Source organism: Oncorhynchus masou, chromosome 23 (assembly GCF_036934945.1).
Source record: "Oncorhynchus masou masou isolate Uvic2021 chromosome 23, UVic_Omas_1.1, whole genome shotgun sequence".
Lineage (NCBI taxonomy): Eukaryota > Metazoa > Chordata > Actinopteri > Salmoniformes > Salmonidae > Oncorhynchus > Oncorhynchus masou.
In genome coordinates, this window is record NC_088234.1 from 43,504,364 (window position 1) to 43,526,623 (window position 22,260).

At 43.4% G+C, this 22,260-nt stretch overlaps 1 protein-coding gene across 5 annotated transcripts in view; it reads right to left on the bottom strand.

Annotated features, from left to right (window-relative positions):
• LOC135510874 (inositol polyphosphate-5-phosphatase A-like) overlaps nt 1–22,260 on the bottom strand; it is a 265,620-nt gene that overhangs the window by 18,731 nt on the left and 224,629 nt on the right. For all 5 annotated transcript variants that reach the window (XM_064932177.1, XM_064932175.1, XM_064932173.1 and 2 more), the window contains 3 exons: nt 17,615–17,710; nt 17,006–17,080; nt 3,381–3,454 (listed from right to left, as the gene is read on the bottom strand). In XM_064932177.1, coding sequence (XP_064788249.1) covers nt 3,381–3,454; nt 17,006–17,080; nt 17,615–17,710 — 245 coding nt within the window. The remainder of the gene's footprint in view (nt 1–3,380; nt 3,455–17,005; nt 17,081–17,614; nt 17,711–22,260) is intronic.

Below are 22,260 nucleotides of genomic sequence, written 5' to 3' on the forward strand. Positions count from 1 at the left end.
ACCAAACGGTGAAGAGACAACCGTTTATCAGCCTCCCTCGTCACCCACCCTGCCCCTCCTCAGCTCCGACCTCCTGGCCGATTCGCCCCTCTCCACTACTCCTGCGCTTCTCCCATCCCTGTCTAGACTGGGCAAACACAGACGCATGGGGCTGTAGTCATCCTTTCTAGCTCAAGCGCCTTCCCATATTTGTCTCTTTCCGCCCTCACCTCTCCATCTCCCCTTCCACCTCCTCCATATCTTTTTCTGTGTGGGGGACTCATGGGGCCGTATGGAGTTAGAACCGCAGTCTGTCTGATGACGCTCAAAATCCCCTCAGAACCCATTCAGGGTAACTTGGTTAAAGCACAAATAAATTATTCCCCTACTCTCTCATTGTTTTACTGAATCCCCCCCCCCCCCGCCAAGGTTTATATTACATTTTTTGCATCGATCTTAGACAAAAAAAAGGGCAAATAAATTTGATAACGGGCAGTACTAAAAGCCTTCTCCTAAATCAATAGAAATATATGAATAGCATAAGTTACTCAACCTCCTTATATGTTTTAAGGGAGATTACCGTAGTTATGCTACTCCAGCAAACTGAATCAAATGTAAAATTGTAAGTATACCATTCAGTTATTTTCAGTCTTGTGGCCATGCTGTCATTTGTTCCAAAGATGATAGTCAACCTTTCCACAAGAACCTTTCTTGAAAATGCTCAGAAGAGCGTTCATGGAATGGATGACGCTTACTAGTTTGATCATACGTGACTGGTTCCCAATTGACAGACTGCGCCTCATTCCCAACTACCAAACTCCGACACATATCGCCTTTTAAAAAACGTGTGTGTGTGTGTGTGTGTGTGTGTGCACTCCTGTGTGAATGGTATACCCCTTAGCCTATCAGCGTGCGGCAGCCAGCTGGCACCAGGTACAACTCTCGCGGGCTGCGGCCAAATTCCACACCCCGATGGCTGAGTGCTTAGACATGTCGCGGCCAACTTTGACAGACAACTTCTTGAAGGTGAGCAATATGAATTTACAGCTTGTTGCACATTCCATAAATGCAAACACAACGCGCGAGTATGTGTGGGACAGACAATGAAATAACGTATAGTCTCAATAACACTATAGTGTCTTCTTCAAGAAATGGAATGGAACCTCCAGTTTGTAGTGTTTGGCCTTTTACTGCAGCCTGGTTGAGGGTGAGAGAGAGGACCATCATTTTGTCGCTGTTACACATTTTCACAACCTTACACCTACAGTTCTTGCCCTGTATTCACAAAGTGTCTCAGAGTAAGAATACTGATCTAGGACCAGGTCCCCCCGGTCCATTCAATCTTACTCATTATGACCTAAAAAGACAAGACTGATCCTATATCAGCACTCCTACTCTGAGACTCTCTGAGAATACAGGCCCTAATCTCTAAACAAAAATAATTGATAGTTTTGATGACGTCTTTATACCTGGCAACATGCTCAATGTCCTAAAACACAGCGACGACGAGGCTACAGTTTCTCACTCAATTTTCACAAGTGGTCAAACTACAACATGCAGGATTCATTGATAGATTAAACATGAGTGACCAGTATTGACTTATCGATTGAATGCAAGCGAGAGAGTGTGTGTGTGTGTGTGTGTGTGTGTGTGTGTGTGTGTGTGTGTGTGTGTGTGTGTGTGTGTGTGTGTGTGTGTGTGTATAGAGGGCCTCTCATGGCCTGTGTTAAGCGGAGTAATAACCTCACAGATGGTGAGGGGCTGGTCCGGAGCAGGCTATGTGATGGAGAACAATCTTTGACTGCTTGATTGCTCATGGAGCACAAGGGAGCTCTGACAGGGGGGAGGATGTACACTCTGCGTGTGTGTGTGTGTCTGTTGGTGCAAGTGTGTGTTATGTGAATGGGAGGAGGGGTTTGTTTAAGTTTAACTAGGCCATTTCTACTTATTACACCACTTACAATGACGTGGCTTTGTATCAGACACTGAGTGGATCAAATAACATTTCCGATGCTGTGCCGAGGTCTCCTCAATTTGATGAATCGTGTTTCCAAGTAGGTGAAAATCATTTGTATTCGTTCACAGCAGCCTGTTCATTCACCTGGCAGGGAAATGATGATTCAATATTATATTATGGATAGATAGGAGCAAAAGTCACAGAGTGTAAAAGGACAATAAATCCAGCCGTCACTTTATGCAAAGCGATGCAAATGGGGTCCCTGATTAAGAGACAGAGTCATTTAAAAACAGTGACTGCCAGGACCTTGTCATACACACACTCCCTGCCTGCCCCGCCCCTTGCCCGCCACTAGAGCAGTTTATCAAGTAATTATTGTTTGATTACAGCGTTTCATTATCTGCACTGATTGAGTCACAACTGGCGGCAAAGGTCAAGCACCATTATCGCGCCAGAGCCGAGACATATTTCGATGCAGGCCGGGTGTGTGTTTTCCCTCCCTCTCCTCTGAAAGGGCTAATTGCAAATGCATTTGTTTGAGGAAGAGGAGACAGAGTAGCAGGACCCCCGCCCCAATGTCCCCCAACTCCCACCGTGATGGAATATCAATGCAGGCCGCCTCACACTCACACAGACACACACACACACACATGAACATACCAAACACACGTACACACACACCCCCCCAGGGGAGCATTTTAGGAGCACATCCAATCATACTAAACAATTGATAACCATCAAACATATATTTGGCATAAACAAAGCCATTTGGGCCAAGAGGGATGATTGAGTAATGTTAAGGCCCCATAACCTAAATGGACCAAAACATCAGCCTCTAGTACACTGCTGATTTAATCTGCTCTTCAAAGATGTGGTGCTGCAGTGAGGTTCGTAGTAAGGTCTCCTTCTTTTCTTAACCCACTCTTACCATTGGATAGAATGTGTACTTCCAAAAAAGTAATTCAATCTGTCGGTACCCTACACTGTTGATTGACTCCTGGATAACTATGTATTGTAGCTACTGTAACTTGCACATGGTTCGAGTGAGATGTGAAGGGTATAAGGGTCAGGGCCGCCATTTCAGGGGCAATGATAGTGGAGGTGAGAGAGTAGGCACTTTATGGGGTTATAGACAGGGGAAGTAGGTAATATACAGGATAATAGACAGTAATAGGTAGGTACCAACATAGGCACCAATTACTGTGCAGTGTAATAGATAGTTACATCCCTGGAAGACCATTATTGATTTAATTGGTGATTTTTGGCTCGTGTACCATACTATTATGGAATAACTGCCTTTTTAAAACACCACATGCGTCAATATGGAGTGGTACAAGAAATCCAATTTGTTTATAAACCCCCATTAGATAACAGGAGTGACTGAGTTGAATAGGTATGGTTCACAGACATGGATTCATAAGGAAACATTGAGAGGATTTCATACCTGGGAGGAAAGGAGATCTCCAGCTCGTGCAGCCGTTCCTTGAAACAGGACAGCTCACTGTCAAACTGTAAAAACTGTGAAGAGAGAGAGAGAGGGGGGGGAGAGAGTGAGTGATAAAGGGTTTATTTCTTTACAGAAAGTCATATCCACTATGTCAGTCATCACTCACCGATAGAATAACTATGAGAGTGCGAGTGTGAGGCGCCTGCGTGCATGAGTAAGTGTTAGATAACAATTGTGTTAGCTTTGTTTCTCTCCTTTTACGACGTGTGGATTTGTGCATTTGCCAGCATACTGCACAAGTGTCATGAACAGTGTGGTGGTACATGAAGGCAAGAACAGCTAACCAGTGCTGATGTGTGCGTCTCTGACCTGGCTATTCCAGAGCCATCCCTGTTCTATCGCAATCCCCAGTTTGCTGCCGAGGGTGTGGGTCTGTCTCTGTCGCTCTACGCTGACAGCAGATCCAAACAGTCTTCATCAATCATGTCCTGTCTCACAGCTGCACTCCCTCTGACTGCACCAGCACAGACGTACACCCCCACTCCACCCCCCCCCTCCTCTCCCCCTTCCCAAATCCCATAAATCATTAGTGAGAAGTGCAATTAGCAGCTCCTTGTACACATTAATTATCTGGGCGATGAGCAGGTAGCAGGGGCATCTGCATCGCTGGCTCCCTGAGCGACGGACAGGTATCTGGGCAACCCTGCAGGATACATACAGACCCTGCCCCTTCCTGACTGACTGGCAGCTAGCAGGAACATACCAGAGCATGTTCATTTGGTGGTAAATTGACACCCTCAACAGAACACATATCAGATATAGTCTGATGAGGTCCTCTACACTTCCTTTGTGATACTGTCAGTAGTTATAAAGCTAGCTTGACAATAACATTACATGGCTGTACGACGTGTAACAATAGAGTGAATGGAATCACCATCTAGGACAGTGTTAAAACCAAACAACCAGCCAAACAGAGGGTAGGTAAGGGAGAATTGTAAGAGGAGTGGTGTCTTACCAGTGGAATACAAACACATCCATCAAATCAAATTTGAGTTGTCACATGCACCAATTACAACAAGTGTATACTTTACTGTGAAATGCTTACTTACGAGTCCTTTCACAACAATGCAGTTAAAAAGTAAGAAAATTAACAAATAGATCAAAATAAAATACTATAAAATAACAATTATGAGGCTGTATTCAGGCTATATACAAGGAGCACCGGTACCGAGTCAGTGTATTGGGGTACGAAGAAGTTGCGGTGATTGACTGAGGTAATATGTACATATAGGTTTGGTTAGGTGACTGATTGAAGTACTATGTACATGTAGGTAGGCGGTGAAAAGTAGAAAGTACGGGTAGCCATTTAACTGATCAGCAGTCTTATGGCTTTGGAGTAGAAGCTGTTCAGGAGCCTTTTGTTCCCAGTCTTGGCGCTCCGGTACCGCTTGCTGTGCGGTAGCAGAGAGAACAGACTGACTTGGGTGGCTGGAGTCTTTGACAATTTTTAGGGCCTTCCTCTGACACCACTTGGTATAGAGGTCCTGGATGACAGGGAGCAGTTGCCATACCAAGCGGTGATGCAGCCAATTAAGATGCTCTCAATGGTGCAGCTGTATACCTTTTTGAGGATCTGAAGGCCCATGCCAAATCTTTTCAGCCTCCTGAGGGGGAAGGGGCATTGTCATGCCCTCTTCACGACTGTGTTGGTTTGTTTTGGACCACGATAGACCTTTAGTGATGTGGACACCGTGGAACGTGAAGATCTCAGCAGTCTCCACAATGTGAATGGGGGCATGCTCGGCTCTTTGTTTCCTGTAGTCCACGATCAGCTTTTTGTCTTGCTGACATTGAGGGAGAGGTTGTTGTCTTGGCACCACACTGCCAGGTCTCTGACCTCCTCCCTGTAGGGCTGTCTCATTATTGTCGGTGATCAGGACTACCACCGCCGCGATGTCAGCAAACTTAATAACGGTGTTGGGAGTCATGTGCGGCCATGCAGTCGTGGGTGAACAGGGAGTACAGGAGGGGGCTAAGCACGCACCCTTGAGGGGCCCCTGTGTTGAATGTCACTGTGGCGGATGAGTTGTTGCCTACCCTCACCATCTGGGGGTGGCCTGTAAGAAAGTCCAGTATCCAATTGCAGAGGGAGGTGTTTAATCCCAGGGTCCTTAGCTTAGTGATGAACTTGAAGGGCACTATGGTGTTGAAAGCTGAGCTGTAGTTAATGAACAGGATTCTCACGTAGGTGTTCCTTTTTTCCATGTGGGAAAAGGAAATAGAGACTGCTTCTGTGGATCTGTTGGGGCGGTATTTGAATTGGAGTGGGTCCAGGGTATCTGGGATAATGGTGTTGATGTGAGCCATGACCAGCCATTCAAAGCATTTCATAGCAACAGATGTGAGTGCTATTATGGGACAGTAGTCATTTAGACAGGTTACCTTGGCATTCTTGGTCACGGGGACTATGGTGGTCTGCTTGAAACATTACAGACGGTCAGGGAGAGGTTAAAAATGTCTGTGAATACACTTGCTGGCTGTTCAGTGCATGCTCTGAGTATACGTCCTGGTAATCCATCTGGCCCAGCGGTCTTATGAATGTTAACCTGTTTAAATGTCATACTGACATTGGCTATGGAGAGTGTGATCACACAGTCATCTGGAACAGCTGGTGTTATCATGAACTGTTCAGTGTTGCTTGCCTCGAAGCGAGCATAGAAGGCATTTAGCTTGTCTGGTAGGCTCGCATCACTAGGCAGCTCGCGGCTTGGTTTCTCTTTGCAATCCATGATAGTTTGCAAGCCCTACCACACCCGAAGAGCATCAGAGCCGGTGTAGTAGGATTCAATCTTAGTCCTATATTGAAGCTTTACCTGTTTGATGGTTTGTCGGAGGACATAGCAGGATTTCTTATTAGCATCTTGATTTGTGTCTCGCTCCTTGAAATCGTCAGTGTGGATGTTGCTGTAATCCATGACTTCTGGTTAAGATATGTACAAACGGTCACTGTGGGGACTCCGATGTCGATTAACTTATTAATGAAGCCCGAGACTGATGTGGTCAACTCCAAAATGCCATCGGATGAATCCCGGAACATATCCTAATCTGTGCTAGCTTAGCATCCGCCTCATTGGACCACTTCCGTATTGAGCGCATTACTGGTACTTCTTTTTGCGTTTTTGCTTGTAAACTGGAATTAAGAGGATGGCGTTATGGTCAGATTTTCCAAATGGAGGTCAAGGGACAGCTTTGTATGCGTCTCTGTGTGGAGTAGTGATCTAGAGCTTTTTCGTGGTTACAAATTATTTAAGTTTCCCTGCATTAAAATCCCTGGCAACAAGGAAAGCTGCATCTGGGTGAGCATTTTCGTCTTTGCTTATGGCCTTATACAGCTTGCTGAGTGAGGTCTTAGTGCCAGCATCGGTTGGTGGAGGTAAATAGACACCTACGAAAAATATAGATGAAAACGCTCTTAGCAAATAGCGTGGTCTACAGCTTATCATAAGGTATTCTAACTCAGGCAAGCAGGTCCACAAGACTTCCTTAATATTAGAGATTGCGCACCAACTGTAGTTGACAAAGAGACACCCCTCCCCTCAGCTTACCGGACACAGCTGTTCTGTCCTTGTTCAGGCACAACTCCGTGAAACATAGGATATTACAGTACTTCAGATCACGTTGACAGGATAGTATCGAACGGAGCTTATGCAGTTTATTTTCCAGTGATTGCATGTTTGCCAATAGAAAAGATGGTAATAGCGACTTATCCACACGGCGTCGCATTAAAAACCCTGCACGTTAGCCTCTGTAGCGCTGCCTCCGCCTCCTCCAAATGACGGGGATTTGGGCCTGGTCTGAGATGAGCATTATGTCCACGTCCGATTTGTTGAAATAGAAGTCCTCATCCAAATTGAGGTTAGTAATCGCTGTTTTGATGTCCAGAAGCTCTTTTTGGTCATATGAAATGATGGCCAAAACATGTACGAAACTAAAAATGTATAATAATTTGATCAGCTCAAAAAAACAAAATAGCACAATTGGTCAGGAGTCCGTAGAACAGAGGCCATCCACTCCGGCACAATTCTATCAATCCACAATCCCAACATACATGTTTATAAGCTAGTTTAAAACTTGATTGACGTTATCACATACATATGTGGGGTACATTTACATGGCTGTGTATTTCTGTATGAGCAAGATTATGTGGGTAACTGCAAGTAGCCAACTGTATGCATACTTACGTGTAAAGTGTGAGCATCTGTGTCTGTGTGTGTGGGTGTGTGTGTGTATGTGTGTGTGTGTGTGCCAGTGGTGTAGAACAGTGGACATTACTTTCCAGGCAGTGGGACCCTCAGACAGAGTCTCTGTGGTTCAGGAGGGCAGATGTGTAACATTCATCAAACTCACAGGAGGCAGGGTCACAGGAGAGCTCACACATTGTGAATGAGGAATGGAGCCGGAGGATGCGCTACACGCTTCACTGTGCGCCACCACCATCCTCCCAATGACATGCTCCTAGTGTGTGTGAAGAGTCCTTAGTGGAAGAGTGAGCCAGCATATAAGTTTGTAACTGAGAGAATGTCAAGATGTACAGTAAAAGTTGGTGTGTGTGTGTGTGTCTGATAATATAAATAATTGACTGTAAACATTTCTAGAGGTGCAGAATGTAATTGTCCCTGTTTGTGTGTGCACCTCATGTCTGCGTCTATTCTTACCCTAATAGAGTATCTGGGGGTGTGTGTGTACACCGGTGTGTTTCTTTGAGTGTGTGTGGACAGGTGTGTTTGCCTCTGTGGAGCTAGTGCAGCCGCGATGAGAAGTGTTGGGGGGTGATGAAGCGCACTGTGTATCCGTGATGTGTGTGTGTGTGTGTGTGTGTGCGTGCGTGCGTGTGTGTATAGAGCCTCTAAGTGAATGTTGAGTAATTCATTTAGGCTGACTGGAAAACCCAAGGGCTGAAATTTCACACTACATTTCATCCCGGGTCAATTAAGCATAATGATTTGCTGTTCTGGTAGGTCAGCAGTAAAAAAAATCCCAGTTTATATTGGTTCAAGGGCTCGTTGCATTATAAAGATGGCGGAGTAGTTTGTCAGCTTGAAATGACCTTGGAGAGGGCTGCTAGCTGATATGGCTCAGGCAATATCATAGACAAGGAGAAAGATGAGGAAGTGCCCCCCCCCTAAACAAGTCCAGTGTTCATATTTCTTACTTCGCCTGAATGAGCAACACACCCTTAAATCACCGTAGCTGTGATTGTTATAAGAGGGAGAAGTTGAAGGGACAGAGGGAATAAAAGGTATCTGGGCTGACTGTCCCTCGAACCCAGCTTGTGGTTGTCCAAGCCCATAATTGTGCAATGATTTACAACATGTCAAACTATCCCTCTGACAACATCTGCTGCCATTAAAAGCCATCAATAAACACAGAGGTGAAAGGTCATTTAATTTTATTTTTAAGCCACACACTTGGCTGTCATTGCAGGGCCATATTTTTTCTTCGTTTTATGAGATCTTCATTATTTGTTGTGGAAACGATAAACTGTCGCTGACAGGGAATAGCCGAACGCCTTGAGAGGGTCAACCCAAACAAATACAGCCAGCAGGCTAGAGGCTACAGACTCATTATACTCTCTCTTATCATACACTACATGGCCAAAAGTATGTGGACACCTGCTCAGTGAACACCTCATTCCAAAATCATGGGCATTAATATAGAGTTGGTCCCCCCTTTGCTGCTATAACAGCCTCCACTTGTCTGGGAAGGCTTTCCACTAGATGTTGGAACATTGCTGCGGGGACCTGCTTCCATTCAGCCACAAGAGCATTAGTGAGGTAGGCAGGGATCCAAACTGGTGAGGGCCCAAAAAGGTGACACTTTTTTGCAAAAACATCCCTGCCAAGGGGAAATGCAGGTTTGAACTATTTAAACAACAAAGAATATGATCTACATGATCAGTCTTTGTGTGTAAAATAAAAAGTGGTTAATGTGAACCTGACTCACAGTTAAAAAATGTAAAGAAAGCAACCCAATGTTATTTGCTGCCTAGACTTTACTTCAAATGACACTCAAGTCTTGAAAAAATACAATACACTAATATCGCAGTTAGCCATGACCGTTTTTATAATAGAATGCTTGTGACCACACACATCTAAATATTGCACTTGGGAAAAAAACAGCTTAAAGTAGAAATAGAATGAAACAAACGGGCATTCTATTTTTGCTCTATTATAGTGGCCACAATAGTAGACAAGGCTACATGTGTGCAAAAATAACATTCACTAAGTACATTTTTTTAATAATCCCCCTCATTCACACACAAGTGTTACTGTCAAGTTCAACACAACAAAAGCAATATTTTTGGGCTACACTGCACATTATTAAACTGTACACTTTCTGCCTGTGGACATCTATTCTACAATGTACCAGAGCATGATACCCTTACTTGGCATAACTGATCTTTTTCAGGCAGAGAGTACACCTGGCATACCCTTTTTTATCCACCATATTGAAGTGAGAAAGTGGGAAAGTGTGTGGTGTTCCTTTCAACTCTATAGTGGCATCCAGCTTAAGCCAGGCCCAGCTCCAACTACACTTGATCCCTGAATCCACTTGTTTAACCTGTTGAAACTCTGGGGGCGCTATATCATTTTTGGATAAAAAGACGTGCCCGTTTTAAGCGCAATATTTTGTCACAAAAAGATGCTCGACTATGCATATAATTGGTAGCTTTGGAAAGAAAACACTCTGACATGTCCAGAACTGCAAAGATATTCTCTGTGCATGCCCTAGAACGTGAGCTACAGGCAAAACCAAGATGAGATGGCATCCAGGAAATGAGCAGGATTTTTGAGGCTCCGTTTTCCATTGTCTCCTTATATGGCTGTGAATGTGAGAGGAGTGAGTCTGCCCTTTCTGTCGTTTCCCCAAGGTGTCTGCAGCATTGTGACGTATTTGTAGGCATATCATTGGAAGATTGACCATAAGAGACCACATTTACCAGGTGTCCGCCCGGTGTCCTGCGCCGAAATTGGTGCGCAAAAGTCAGCTGCAAGTATTTTCCATGGAATTCAGAGAAGAAAGCAGGCTTCCACGAACGATATATCAATGAAGAGATATGTGAAAAAACACCTTGAGGATTGATTCCAAACAACGTTTGCCATGTTTTCGATATTATGGAGTTAATTCGGAAAAAGTTTGACGTTGTAGGTGACTGAATTTTCGGTTCGTTTCGGTAGCCAAATGTGATGTACAAAACGGAGCGATTTCTCCTACACAAAGACGCTTTCAGGAAAAACTGCACATTTGCTATGTAACTGAGAGTCTCCTCATTGAAAACATCCAAAGCTCTTCAAAGGTAAATGATTTTATTTATTTAGTTATCTGGTTTTTGTGAAAATGTTGCGTGCTAAATGCTACTCAAAATGCTAAGCTAGCTTAGCATACTCTTACACAAATTAGTGAATTGCTATGGTTCAAAAGCATATTTTGAAAATCTGAGATGACAGTGTTGTTAAGAAAAGGCTAAGCTTGAGAGTAGGCGCATTATTTTCATTTTATTTGCGATTTTCAGAAATCGTTAACGTTGCGTTATGCTAATGAGCCTGAGGCTTTAGTCACGATCCCGGATCCGGGATGGGGAGTTTCAAGTTAACAAGCAACGCCTCATTTTCACCTCATTCTCTCATTCCGAAAATTAACCATATACTGTAGAGGTAAAATATTAGTTCACAGATAGTAGTTAGTTCATTAATTTGTTAACATTTCACACAGATTGCCAGGGTCCAGTAAGCAACTAACGTGTTATAACTTGAGGAACAGCAAGGAATGGTATACCAGTTAATACTGTAGCGAATTGGTTAGGTTACTACGTAAGCTCATCTGATGTTGTAACATTAGCTAGCTAACGTTAGCTGTGACTTTATCAGCCAGCACATTTTCACATCATAAACACAATTATTTGATCAGTTAAATTGGCTAATGTTGCTCAACATCTCTCTGGCTAGCTAATGGATAATTTGATCCAGCTAGCAAGATAACATTACTTAAAAATGCTAACAATAGTTGTTCCACCACACTTTCTCCCTCACCTCAAACTTTCCAAATGCCAGTTGTTTTTCGGTTACTGCTCATGAAGTACACTTCATCACCTTCTCACCCCATGTCTCTGTGGTCAGGCTTCTCACCTACCTCTTCGTTACTGTTTTTTATTTTACCTAAATTTAACTAGACAAGTCAGTTAAGAACAAATTCTTATTTTCAATTACAGCCTAGTGGGTTAACTACCTTGTTCAGGGGCAGAACGAGAGATTTTTACCTTGTCAGCTCAGGATGCAACCTTTCGGTTACAAGTCCAAGTCTAAACATGAGGCTACCTGCCACCCCACTGACAAACTGCCTTTCCACTCTCTGCTGTCTTTTCAGAGTGTGTGCTGATGCTGTAACTAGCAAATTGGTTGTCTCTTCTCTCTTCAGTCGCGTGCTGCATTCTGTTGTTATGTGAACGATTGGCTGAGCCTTGGATACAGCCAGTATTGCTCCAAACGCGCATCACTTGTTTGCATACCGCCAGTAGTGATCCAAACACCCCCCAAAAAACTTTTCTCATCGAATCTACACAAGTCACATAGGTCACCTATTTTGGATTCAAAACTCGGTGACTAGTTTGCATCCCTGGGTAGGGCACTGATGTTGGGCGATTATGCCTGGCTCGCAGTCGGAGTTCCAATTCATCCCAAAGGTGTTCGATGGGGTTGAGGTCAGGGCTCTGCGCAGGCCAGTCATGTTCTTCCACACAGATCTCAGTGAACCATTTCTGCATGGACCTCGCTTTGTGCATGGGGCATTGTCATGCTAAAACAGAAAAGGGCCTTCATAAACTGTTGCCACAAAGTTGGAAGCACAAAATCGTCTCGAATGTCATTGTATGCTGTAAGATTTCCTTCACAGGAACTAAGGGGCCTAGCCCGAACCATGAAAAATAACCCAATACCATTATTGTTGGAGGTACGCCATTGGACTGTGGAGCAATGGAAACCCATTCTCTGGAGTGATGAATCACGCTTATGCGTGAGCGTGCAGTTTGAACCAAGTTTCTAACTAGCATTAGCACAATGTCTGGAAGTCTATGGGTATCTGCTAGTGATGCACAATGACATTTTTGTCCGATATCGATATCCAATATTTTCTTAGCCCCAAAAAAACATACCGATACCGACATTTACAATTTTAACAGCATTTTAAGCATTCTAGTACAGTTAAATAGTTAATTAACACACACACACACACATAGATGCAGTGGTCTAAGGCACTGCATCTAAGTGCAAGAGGCGTCACTACAGTTCCTGGTTTGAATCCAGGAAGTATCACACCTGGCCGTGATTGGGAGACCCATAGTTTGGGACACAACCAGTTTGCGTCGTCCAGGCCGTCAATGTGAATATGAATTTGTTCTGACTTGCCTAGTTAAATAAAGGTTACACCCACCACACTGACAAACAGTTATTTTGTTGGTATTTAAGTATGTCCACATTACCAGTAAAACATAATCAAAACCTATTTCTTTCACTTACTTGATATGCTGTTTCATGTTAGTTCATTTGTTCAGTCGTTTCATTCTCAACCAGGATTTCTATGGAATGCCGTTTGGGTCTTTGCGTGTCAAAAAAGTACACGTCGAATAACACAACATCTGTTTCAGTAGCTAACTATATAGCTAGGCGTCATCATGTAAAATAACCCTAATTTATGAGACAGTTCTTATTTGATTAATGGTGGTCGGAACCATTTATGTGAAGCTAGCCACAATAAGAATAAGCCACAATAGTGGACTTTGCAGTTAGCCTTAAAAATAAAAGTGTGGCATAATTCTACTATTTGCATTACTGTCAATGACATACTTTTATTTTGAAGGCAAACTAAAAATTGTGCCTAAACCTTATTGTGGCTAGCTTCACAACACATAAGCCTAACTAGCCAGATGAAGCTAGCTGGCTGCTTATAATGTTAATTTTGGGCAACAGGGTTAAGTTGCTGACTATTTATTTTCATGAACTGATGTTCAATTTCAATAGGTGAACAACAAGTGGCAACCTAGATAATACTTATTCACAAGGATACCTAAATCATTGCCTTTTTCACAAGGATTCCTAAATCATAAATCAATATTTTTTGTACAGCTTTGACAGTGCTACTGTATCTTTTTTGACACGCGATGATCCAAACGGCGTTCCATAGTATGTTGACTGCTCGATCCACACAGCAGATATTGTGGGCTAGTTTAAGAATGCTGTGTTGCACGTATAGAGCAAATTTTACGTGCCATCATTACGTCTTGTACCTATGTTACAGTTGAAGTCGGAAGTTTACATATGCTGGAGGAAACAGGTACAAAAGTATCTATATCCACAGTAAAACGAGTCCTATATTGACACAACCTGAAAGGCCACACAGCAAGGAAGAAGCCACTGCTCCAAAACCGCCATAAAAAAGTAGACTACAGTTTGCAACTGCACATGGGAACAAAGATCATACATTATGGAGAAATGTCCTCTGGTCTGATGAAACCAAAATAGAACTGTTTGGCCATAATGACCATCGTTATATTTTGAGGAAAAAGGGGGAGGCTTGCAAGCCGAAGAACACTATCCCAACCGTGAAGGACGGGGGTGGCAGCATCATGTTGTGGGGGTGCTTTGCTGCAGGAGGGACTGGTGCACGTCACAAAATCGATGGCATCATGAGGGAGGAACATTATGCAACATTTCAAGAAATCAGTCAGGAAGTTAAAGCTTGGTCACAAATAGGTCTTCCAAATGGACAATGACCACAAGCATACTTCCAAAGTTGTGGCAAAATGGCTTAAGGACAACAAAATCAAGGTATAGGAGTGGCCTACACAAAGCCCTGACCTCAATCCTATAGAAAATGTGTGGGCAGAACTGAAGAAGTGTGTGCGAGCAAGGAGGCCTACGAACCTGACTCAGTTACACCAGCTCTGTCAGGAGGAATGGGCCAAAATTCACCGAACTTATTGTGAGAGGCTTGTGGAAGGCTACCCGAAACGTTTGACCCAAGTTAAACAATTTAAAAGCAATGGTACCAAATACTAATTGAGTGTATGTAAACTTCTGACCCACTGGGAATGCGATGAAAGAAATAAAAGCTGAAATAAGTCATTCTCTCTACAATTATTCTGACATTTCACATTCTTAAAATAAAGTGGTGATCCTAACTGACCGGAGACAGGGAATTTTTACTAGGATTAAATGTCAGGAATTGTGAAAAACTGAGTTTAAATGTATTTGGCTAAGGTGTATGTAAACTTCCGACTTCAACGGTACACATAAGTTGCTTACCAAGAAGACAGTGAATATTCAAAGTTACTGCTTTGACTTAAATCTGCTTGAAAATCTATGGCAAGACTTGAAAATTGATGTCTAGCTATGATTCCAAAAGTTTTGATAGAGGTTGAAGAAGTTTGAAAAATAATAATGGGCACATATTGCACAATCTCGGTGTGCAAAGCCTGAAACTCAGCTGTAATCAATGCCAAAGGTGTTTCTAATATGCATTGACTCAGGGAGCTGAATCCTTACGCAATGACTATATTTTTGTTTTTCATTGTTATTAATAAAAAAATACATATATATTTTCCTATCACTTTGACAGAGTATTTTGTATAAACCGTTGACAAAAAAAAAAGACAATTATATCAATATTAATCCCACTTTGTAACACAATAAAATGTGAACAAATCCAAGGGGTCTGAATACTTTCGCAAGGCACTGTATATAATATATATGCTACATACATCATGATCAGACTGAGGAACTGATCAATACTAGCAAAAGCACAATAAGCTATTCAATGTAGCGAGGCATTCAGGTATAAGAGACAGCATAGAAGCCCATTCTCACTGGCCTTCCGTGTTTATCTTCCTAAGCTAAGGTCACATTTTATTTAGCATGCTGCTGTATTACCACTTAAGAGCACTGACAGGTAAAATATTGAAGAAGTTTAGCCTGGGTCTTTATTTATATATTTATTTACCTCATCTGGAAAACTTGCAGCTTGAGTAATGTTGCCAGCATGCAGGGAGCATGACAATGAGAAGCGGCCCTGACAGAAAAGTTCATCACTCGAAACAGGACCCCCCTCCCTTTACCCCTCCTCCTTCCCAGCCGTCTGCCGACACCACACTGATAAAGTTACAATAAAGAGGCACTGAAACAAAATCAATGATGAAAGGGGAGAGAGGAGGGCTACAGGATGGAAGATACGCTACTGGATAAATCGGAGGTAGTGGAGAGGAGGGGGGCATGTGTCTGCACAGAATCCCGGTTCCCGGGAACATAGATCCGCCCCTGCCCACTCCCGCTCCCTCTACCTCCGCCGAGGAGCAAGACCCTGTGTCCCTTGATGCCACGACTCCCGGAAAAGGTAATCTTCCCAAATACTTATCAGGGCTCTCCATCGTCCCGGCCTGACAGCAGCGGGGATAATTAATTATACAATTTCGATGGCAATATCGACTAAACAAAACTATTAATCATCGAAAAAATCAATAGGCATGGACACATTCAATCATGTCCCGACCAATGATTACTCCTCTCAAAATATAATAATTATTTTTGAGAGGTGCCTCGAATTACATTTCTGTCAAGCCTAGTAGTTGATGAAGGACGCAATGGATTTATTTTTCCTCTGAGGAGGGGTGCAGGGGGAACATTTATCCTTTTGGAAAGGTAGTTTGTTTTATAAGGATCATAACACTGTGTGTTTAACTAGACTATGACCATCAGATTATCTCTGACGCCCCATTACGCCATTTATCTTGCCGAGCCCTGCAGGGGAGGGGGAGAGGACAGTGGGGGCATCCTGGGGCACAAACACACACATACCGACACAGAGACACAGACATACAGCCCCACATACACTCACAGTATGTACAGCATACACAGAAACAGACAGTCCTATGTTTCACATGGATTATTGGCTATTATAATGACATGGTCATGAGGAGTCCTGATGCGTGTCACATTGGCTTACATGTGTCCAATTGCCTGTTATACAGTGTTACATGTGTCCAATTGCATGAAAACACACACATACACTCAGTGTATAGCTGTTTCTCAATAGGAGGTGTCAGGATGATAAGAACATGTGGAAAATGGAAAACATTTAAAAGCATTTTTGCAACAGAAAAATAAAATGTGTGAATTGGAGCAGGTCAAGGTAGTCCCTCGTTTATTCAATTTGTTTTCTTCTATTTGGTACCCAATAAATATTTTCCTAGATTGAAATCAGTGTTTAGAGGAGGCAGGAAAGCGTGTGGGCATCCTTCACACCATCTGCACTGCTCGCTTCTGTCACAATGACACCCACTGTGTGACCTAACCCCCCTCAAAAAAAAAACCCCAAAAAGTTCCGAATCAGTGACTTTCACTTACTTGTTTTACAGTGAATTTTGGCCTCTGTCTATAGATGACAACATGTAGTAAACGTTGCACATTCCTGTCACTTTGAATGTCCCAACTCCCAACTGAATGTCTTAAAGCACCACAATAAACATTTTTATTGAATAAACGTTCCAAAGTTCTTAAACAAAATTAATGTCTTACCAGGGCCCCATTGTTTTCCCGGAAAACGTCCTGGTTGATATAATTAAAAAGCTTCTTTTCAAGTTGAAGTACAACCTAAAAGGGGCAGAAGAGGGTAGGAGAATAGTGGACTGATTAATAGCGAACCTCATCTGAACCAGCACTCTATAATTAGAGCTTTAATTAATTTAATGAAGGGTAATGTGCTGTGGTGTTGGGAGCAGCATTCATTCTGTCTGAAGTGTTGAATACTATTATTCCACCTGTTCACTTATGCCAGATTCTCACTATAGGGCCAAACCGAGCAAAGTCGGCTGGCCTTGTTATGCATACACCATAGTTGCTGGAAAGGACAATGTGAAATGAAAATATCTTCAACCGGGTCAGGTCGGGTTAGGGTCAGCTCTATAGCGTGTATCGGGCATTAGGATGGCCTGTAGATTCATTGGGAAAGTTTGTGTGGAAGAGTAATTTCTTTCTTTATAAAAGGCACATTACAAACAAGCTATTCCGTGTTCAGGTGAGGTGGTGTACATTTGTAATTCTGATAAAACGTGAAAAATGTCGGGTATTGTGTGTACACAGTGCATTTACATCTTCTTATGAACCAACATCAATGCTGTAGCATACCTTGCGATCGTTCTCTGATTCTCTGAATATTAGCTTCTCGACTTCATTGGTGTCACCTACTCTGACCGTCTGCATGGTGGCAGTGGAACACAGACTCTGTAGAAGGAAGGAGGAGGGGGGGGTTAGTGCCAGTATTCCCTACATCTCATAGGATGGGACAGTATATCATGGACAAAACAGGTGGACAAAACAAATGTAACCATGTATCGTATGGTGTCAAAGGGTAAAACACAGTATCTCTCTCTGCGTGTGTGTGTACAGAGGGCTATACCGTATCACTACTAATGGCCAATCCACAGTCCACACACAGAACACATACACACACCATTATGCATTAGAAGGATTTTTGAAGAACCCGCCCACCCCCCCCAAAAGAAATCCCCATTTTACTGTCCCCCTCTTTATTCTGTGCTATGTCTTGACCCTGTGGACCGTGTGCATGGTTAAATTCCCCTTTGTGGACTCCTTTAACAATTAGTTAAACATTCAACCATCTGTGTTTGAAGACAGTTGAATGAGGTAATCCTTCAACCAGTGGTTCCCATACCACACTGCAGGGACAGCGGTCTGATTGAAATTCAAAGCACAGATTAGTTAATCAGGTCAAGCCAATATAACGGGCAGAAAAAGGGCCTTTAGACGGAAATGTCACAAATCAGTCCTGCTTGCCCAAAATGGCACACCAGATTAGAACAAACACCCAGCAGTAAGTGAAAGTGGAACAACCCTCCCCAGTTCCCCCCTAAAGCTGGTTTCTAAAGCCCTAACAAATCGCTCCATCTTTCACTCATTTAGGCCCTCCAAATGCAGGGTCAATATGGTCCCCTGCCATCCAAATGCTAATGCGCTTAAGTGTGCTTAAGCAGCTTTGTGCAATGAATAGGCCAAAGAAGGAGCTGGAAAAGGGCAAGGCATATATACTTTCCCTGTCAAAAAGTCATTGTAGCCACACCAGCAAGAGATAATCCGAAACATTTCATTTTTCATCCACTTCTACGATTATTACGAAAAACGCAAAATTGGCGACTTTTGACGTTCTGTATCGTTTAAGTGTTTTTTTTTAGAACGACGTCACAACTCATCGAAATTGAGCAAATCAAAAAACAAAACGCAGCCATGAGGACAGTTGAACAAGATAAAAAAAATAGAACATGTTAATAAGTTATCTTATTCAAATGAGCCTTTCAAGTTAGTGAATTGGTAGCAGCGTTGGGCCCTCTTGTTCTTCCCAACCGAAGCCCTTCTGTCAGCTTTGCAAATCCAAAACCCAGCCAAGCAGAAATCCCTGGCCACTTCAGAGCCAGCAGCACTGCCAGAAACCCACACAGCTTATTTGGACAAAACCCCCCCAGATATTTCAAGAACAGAAATGGCCTCTCCATTCATGTTCAAATGATTTCTGTAATCCAGTAAGCGTTGGCCTCGACCAAGAAATCTGTTATTTGTGCACAAGGATCATTGTTGCTTCACTATACCTGAATATGTCCCCGTCACAAGTCAAAAGCATACCTGCGCAAGCAAACACACAGTTGTTTATGTTAATTTCTTCTAAGAGCCTAGAGGCTCATTGGTCCACAATGATGTAGCTTTTCTGTGTCACACCCTTTGCCAACTGTTTCTGACTCTGAACTGAAAGCTCAACAAGAAATAACGGCAATGACACAGTGTCGTGTATTGTGAGGAAATTATTTCACTTGGTCTACATTTTAGTGAAACTATACAATTTCAGGGAAAACCAGTCAATCTGAGTGTAATAATTTTTGAGAATCAACTCAGTTTTTCAGAATAGCGTGCCTACTTTACAAATCTGGGTCCTCTACACACCCAGCAGTATGGTGGTGGTCTGTCCTCACAGTTGTTCAGGTTAAGCAGTTCGGTGGCCAGGCCTGACATGTGATTGATTCATTCATTCATGTGTTCATTGACTAAGACTGATCAGTGTGTCATGGGAGTCAGAGGCGGCTGATTGCACGCCATTGATCACAGTGCGTTCCTGTCGTCCGGGGATGCCTCAGTGAAAAACAATCTCCCCCTCCTTGTCCCTCTAAAACTCCATCACCACATCCCTTGTATAATTCAGCCCGGCCCACCAACCCACCAGCCCGTCGGCCCATGCAGGGACCTTCGTCATGACATACCCCCCTAACCTAACAAAGAGGCAGGGTAAATGAGAACCCCATCATGCCACTGCTTAAGTCTTCTAGATCTGTGCAGGACGGGACTGCCAAGAGAGCCCAGGTGCTTTCTCAGACATAAGAGGAAATTATTATTAATTTTTTAATCCTTGAGTGAAAAAACAAGGACAGATGTTGACCAAGAATTAACCCAAGCTCACCACCGCTAACTGTGGATCATGCATCTGCTATAGAGGCACCCTGGGTAATGTGACAGCTTGGGTAGGGGGCGTGGGAGGCAAGAGGAAGCGGGCTCCTGGACAGAGCTTTCTCTTTAATTAGGGCCAGTGGCCGGGCTGATCAAGGTGCCTGGGTCTTTAAACACACATCTAAACAAGCTCTTATTGACCCCCCCCAAATGATATTAACATAACACATTACATCTAAACACGCTCTTATTGACCCCCCCAAATGATATTAACATAACACATTACATCTAAACATGCTCTCATTGACCCCCCAAATGATATTAACATAACACATTTGAGTTGAACAATTGGCTTTTCATTTGGTACATGAGGATAAGAGGGAGAAGAAGAAGAAAAAACAGGACAGCTGTCAGGAATGAGAAGTTTGGAAGGAAAACAAATATGTAGAGTTGTCCAGAGGGATGTCTTCACTGCTTCGGGAACGCCAATAGTCTCTCTAACAGCCCATACAAAGAGAACCCCCGGCCCGGCAAAAGCTTTGCATTGTGGGTCTCCGGTCAACACAGGAGATGGGGGGGCCTGTTTGTCGAGGCGTTAGAGGAGAGGTTGCCCCTGTGCATCTTGGGGGATGGCGATTGCTTTGCGCTTCAAATGGAATAATCTCATTGGTGTGGGAGAGGCTACACAGATACGCCTGGTGCCTAAATTGATGACGTATGTCGTGCAGCTGAGAGTTGAGTGGAGACAAACGGATTCGGTTCAGTCAGCCGTCCTGATGGGCCCTTTCCAGGTAGCTAGTTTATGCTTGCGGCTAGAAACTTCAGCGAGAATTTGAAACTTATCTGCCGAAGTTGGGACTTGGGAGAGTATAAGGCTGCTATCCTACTCAAAATAAAATAAAGTAGGATGGAACAAATTGGCCCCGTTTTCACTACCAGCGGCAACATGCGATATAGCTGCCCAGTGGGAAGCAGCTCAAGTTGGCAAGCACCTCGATACAACACCGTTGCACTGGTCATTCGTACCGGCTTGTCATTATGTTAGCTAATTGGCATGTCACGGTGACATCCAGAAGGTAACCAATACTACAAGTTAATTCTCCCTCGCCCATCGAAATGTCACTTTATTTTACAAGTTTTAACTAGAGCCATGCTGTGGTTGTTGCCAGCTAGCCAGCATAAACTAGCTAGCTGGGAAGGGCTCAACAGGACGACTGACTGAACCAAATCCATTAGTCTCTACAAGACTCTCAGCTGCACAACCTACGTCATCAATTTGGGCACCAGGTGTGTCCGTATAGCCTTTCCCCAACAGTGTCCGAGAAGGAAACAGGCGGTGAAAAGACCTCTCTACTCCAGCTGCTCTCTTTAGAGACAAGGTTAAAGCAATCTGTCCCACTTCAAAGCACCGACTGCCTTTCCCCTTCTGCTACTGATCCAGCCACGCAAACAGATGGAGAAGCTTGGCTGAGCCCAACGCAAACACAACACTGACACAACCAACAAAACCATGACACAACCCCCATTCATTCAACCTGGCCACAAGCCAACCGGCACACCAATCTCACACCTAAGAAAACCAACTGTACTCAAAACCAGTATCTCTCTTGCCCTGATCTAACTTCCTTTCAGCACATCCCATACAAAGCGTACACATACATAACACATTTCTGTGCCTGCGATATGGCAGTGTTCCCCAAACCGCAATCGACTAAACCACAGCAAATCCACAGCTCTATTGCAGTACTAGCACACCTGATTTAATTGGTCAACTAATCACCATGCCCTTCATTGAATTGTATCTGAGGTCATACATTTCCTCTCCACCAGGCCCCGGTCCATGGCTTGTAAGGTTCCAGAGGTCCATGGGTGTGGCAGTGTGCCAGGTGACTGCCCTGGCATGGCAATGGGGCAGGGGTGGCTTCATGGGATTTACACCACAGAACCTGGGCAGGGGCTCCGCTTACATCACTCAACCTAGCCACTGGGTGATTCCCATCTAGAGTTGCAAAGATACCGATAAATTACTTTTGGTAAAGTATTTTAGGTAATTAAGAGAAAAAATCTAGAGCAATCTATCGTTACTTTGGTAATTTACACTTCAGTAATTAAAGAAAAAAGTATTCACATTGCATAAGTATCTATTTATTATATTTGTGTCCATATTGTCCCATGGTTCAATAGCCATATGGTTCAATAGCCTAATTAATGAAAAAAGCATCTAATCAACAATGGCATTATTTTCAATTAACTCTGCAACTCTTCCAACTAACTACTTTTTCATAACTTCCACCAGTTTGACCCCAAAACATTGACAACAAATA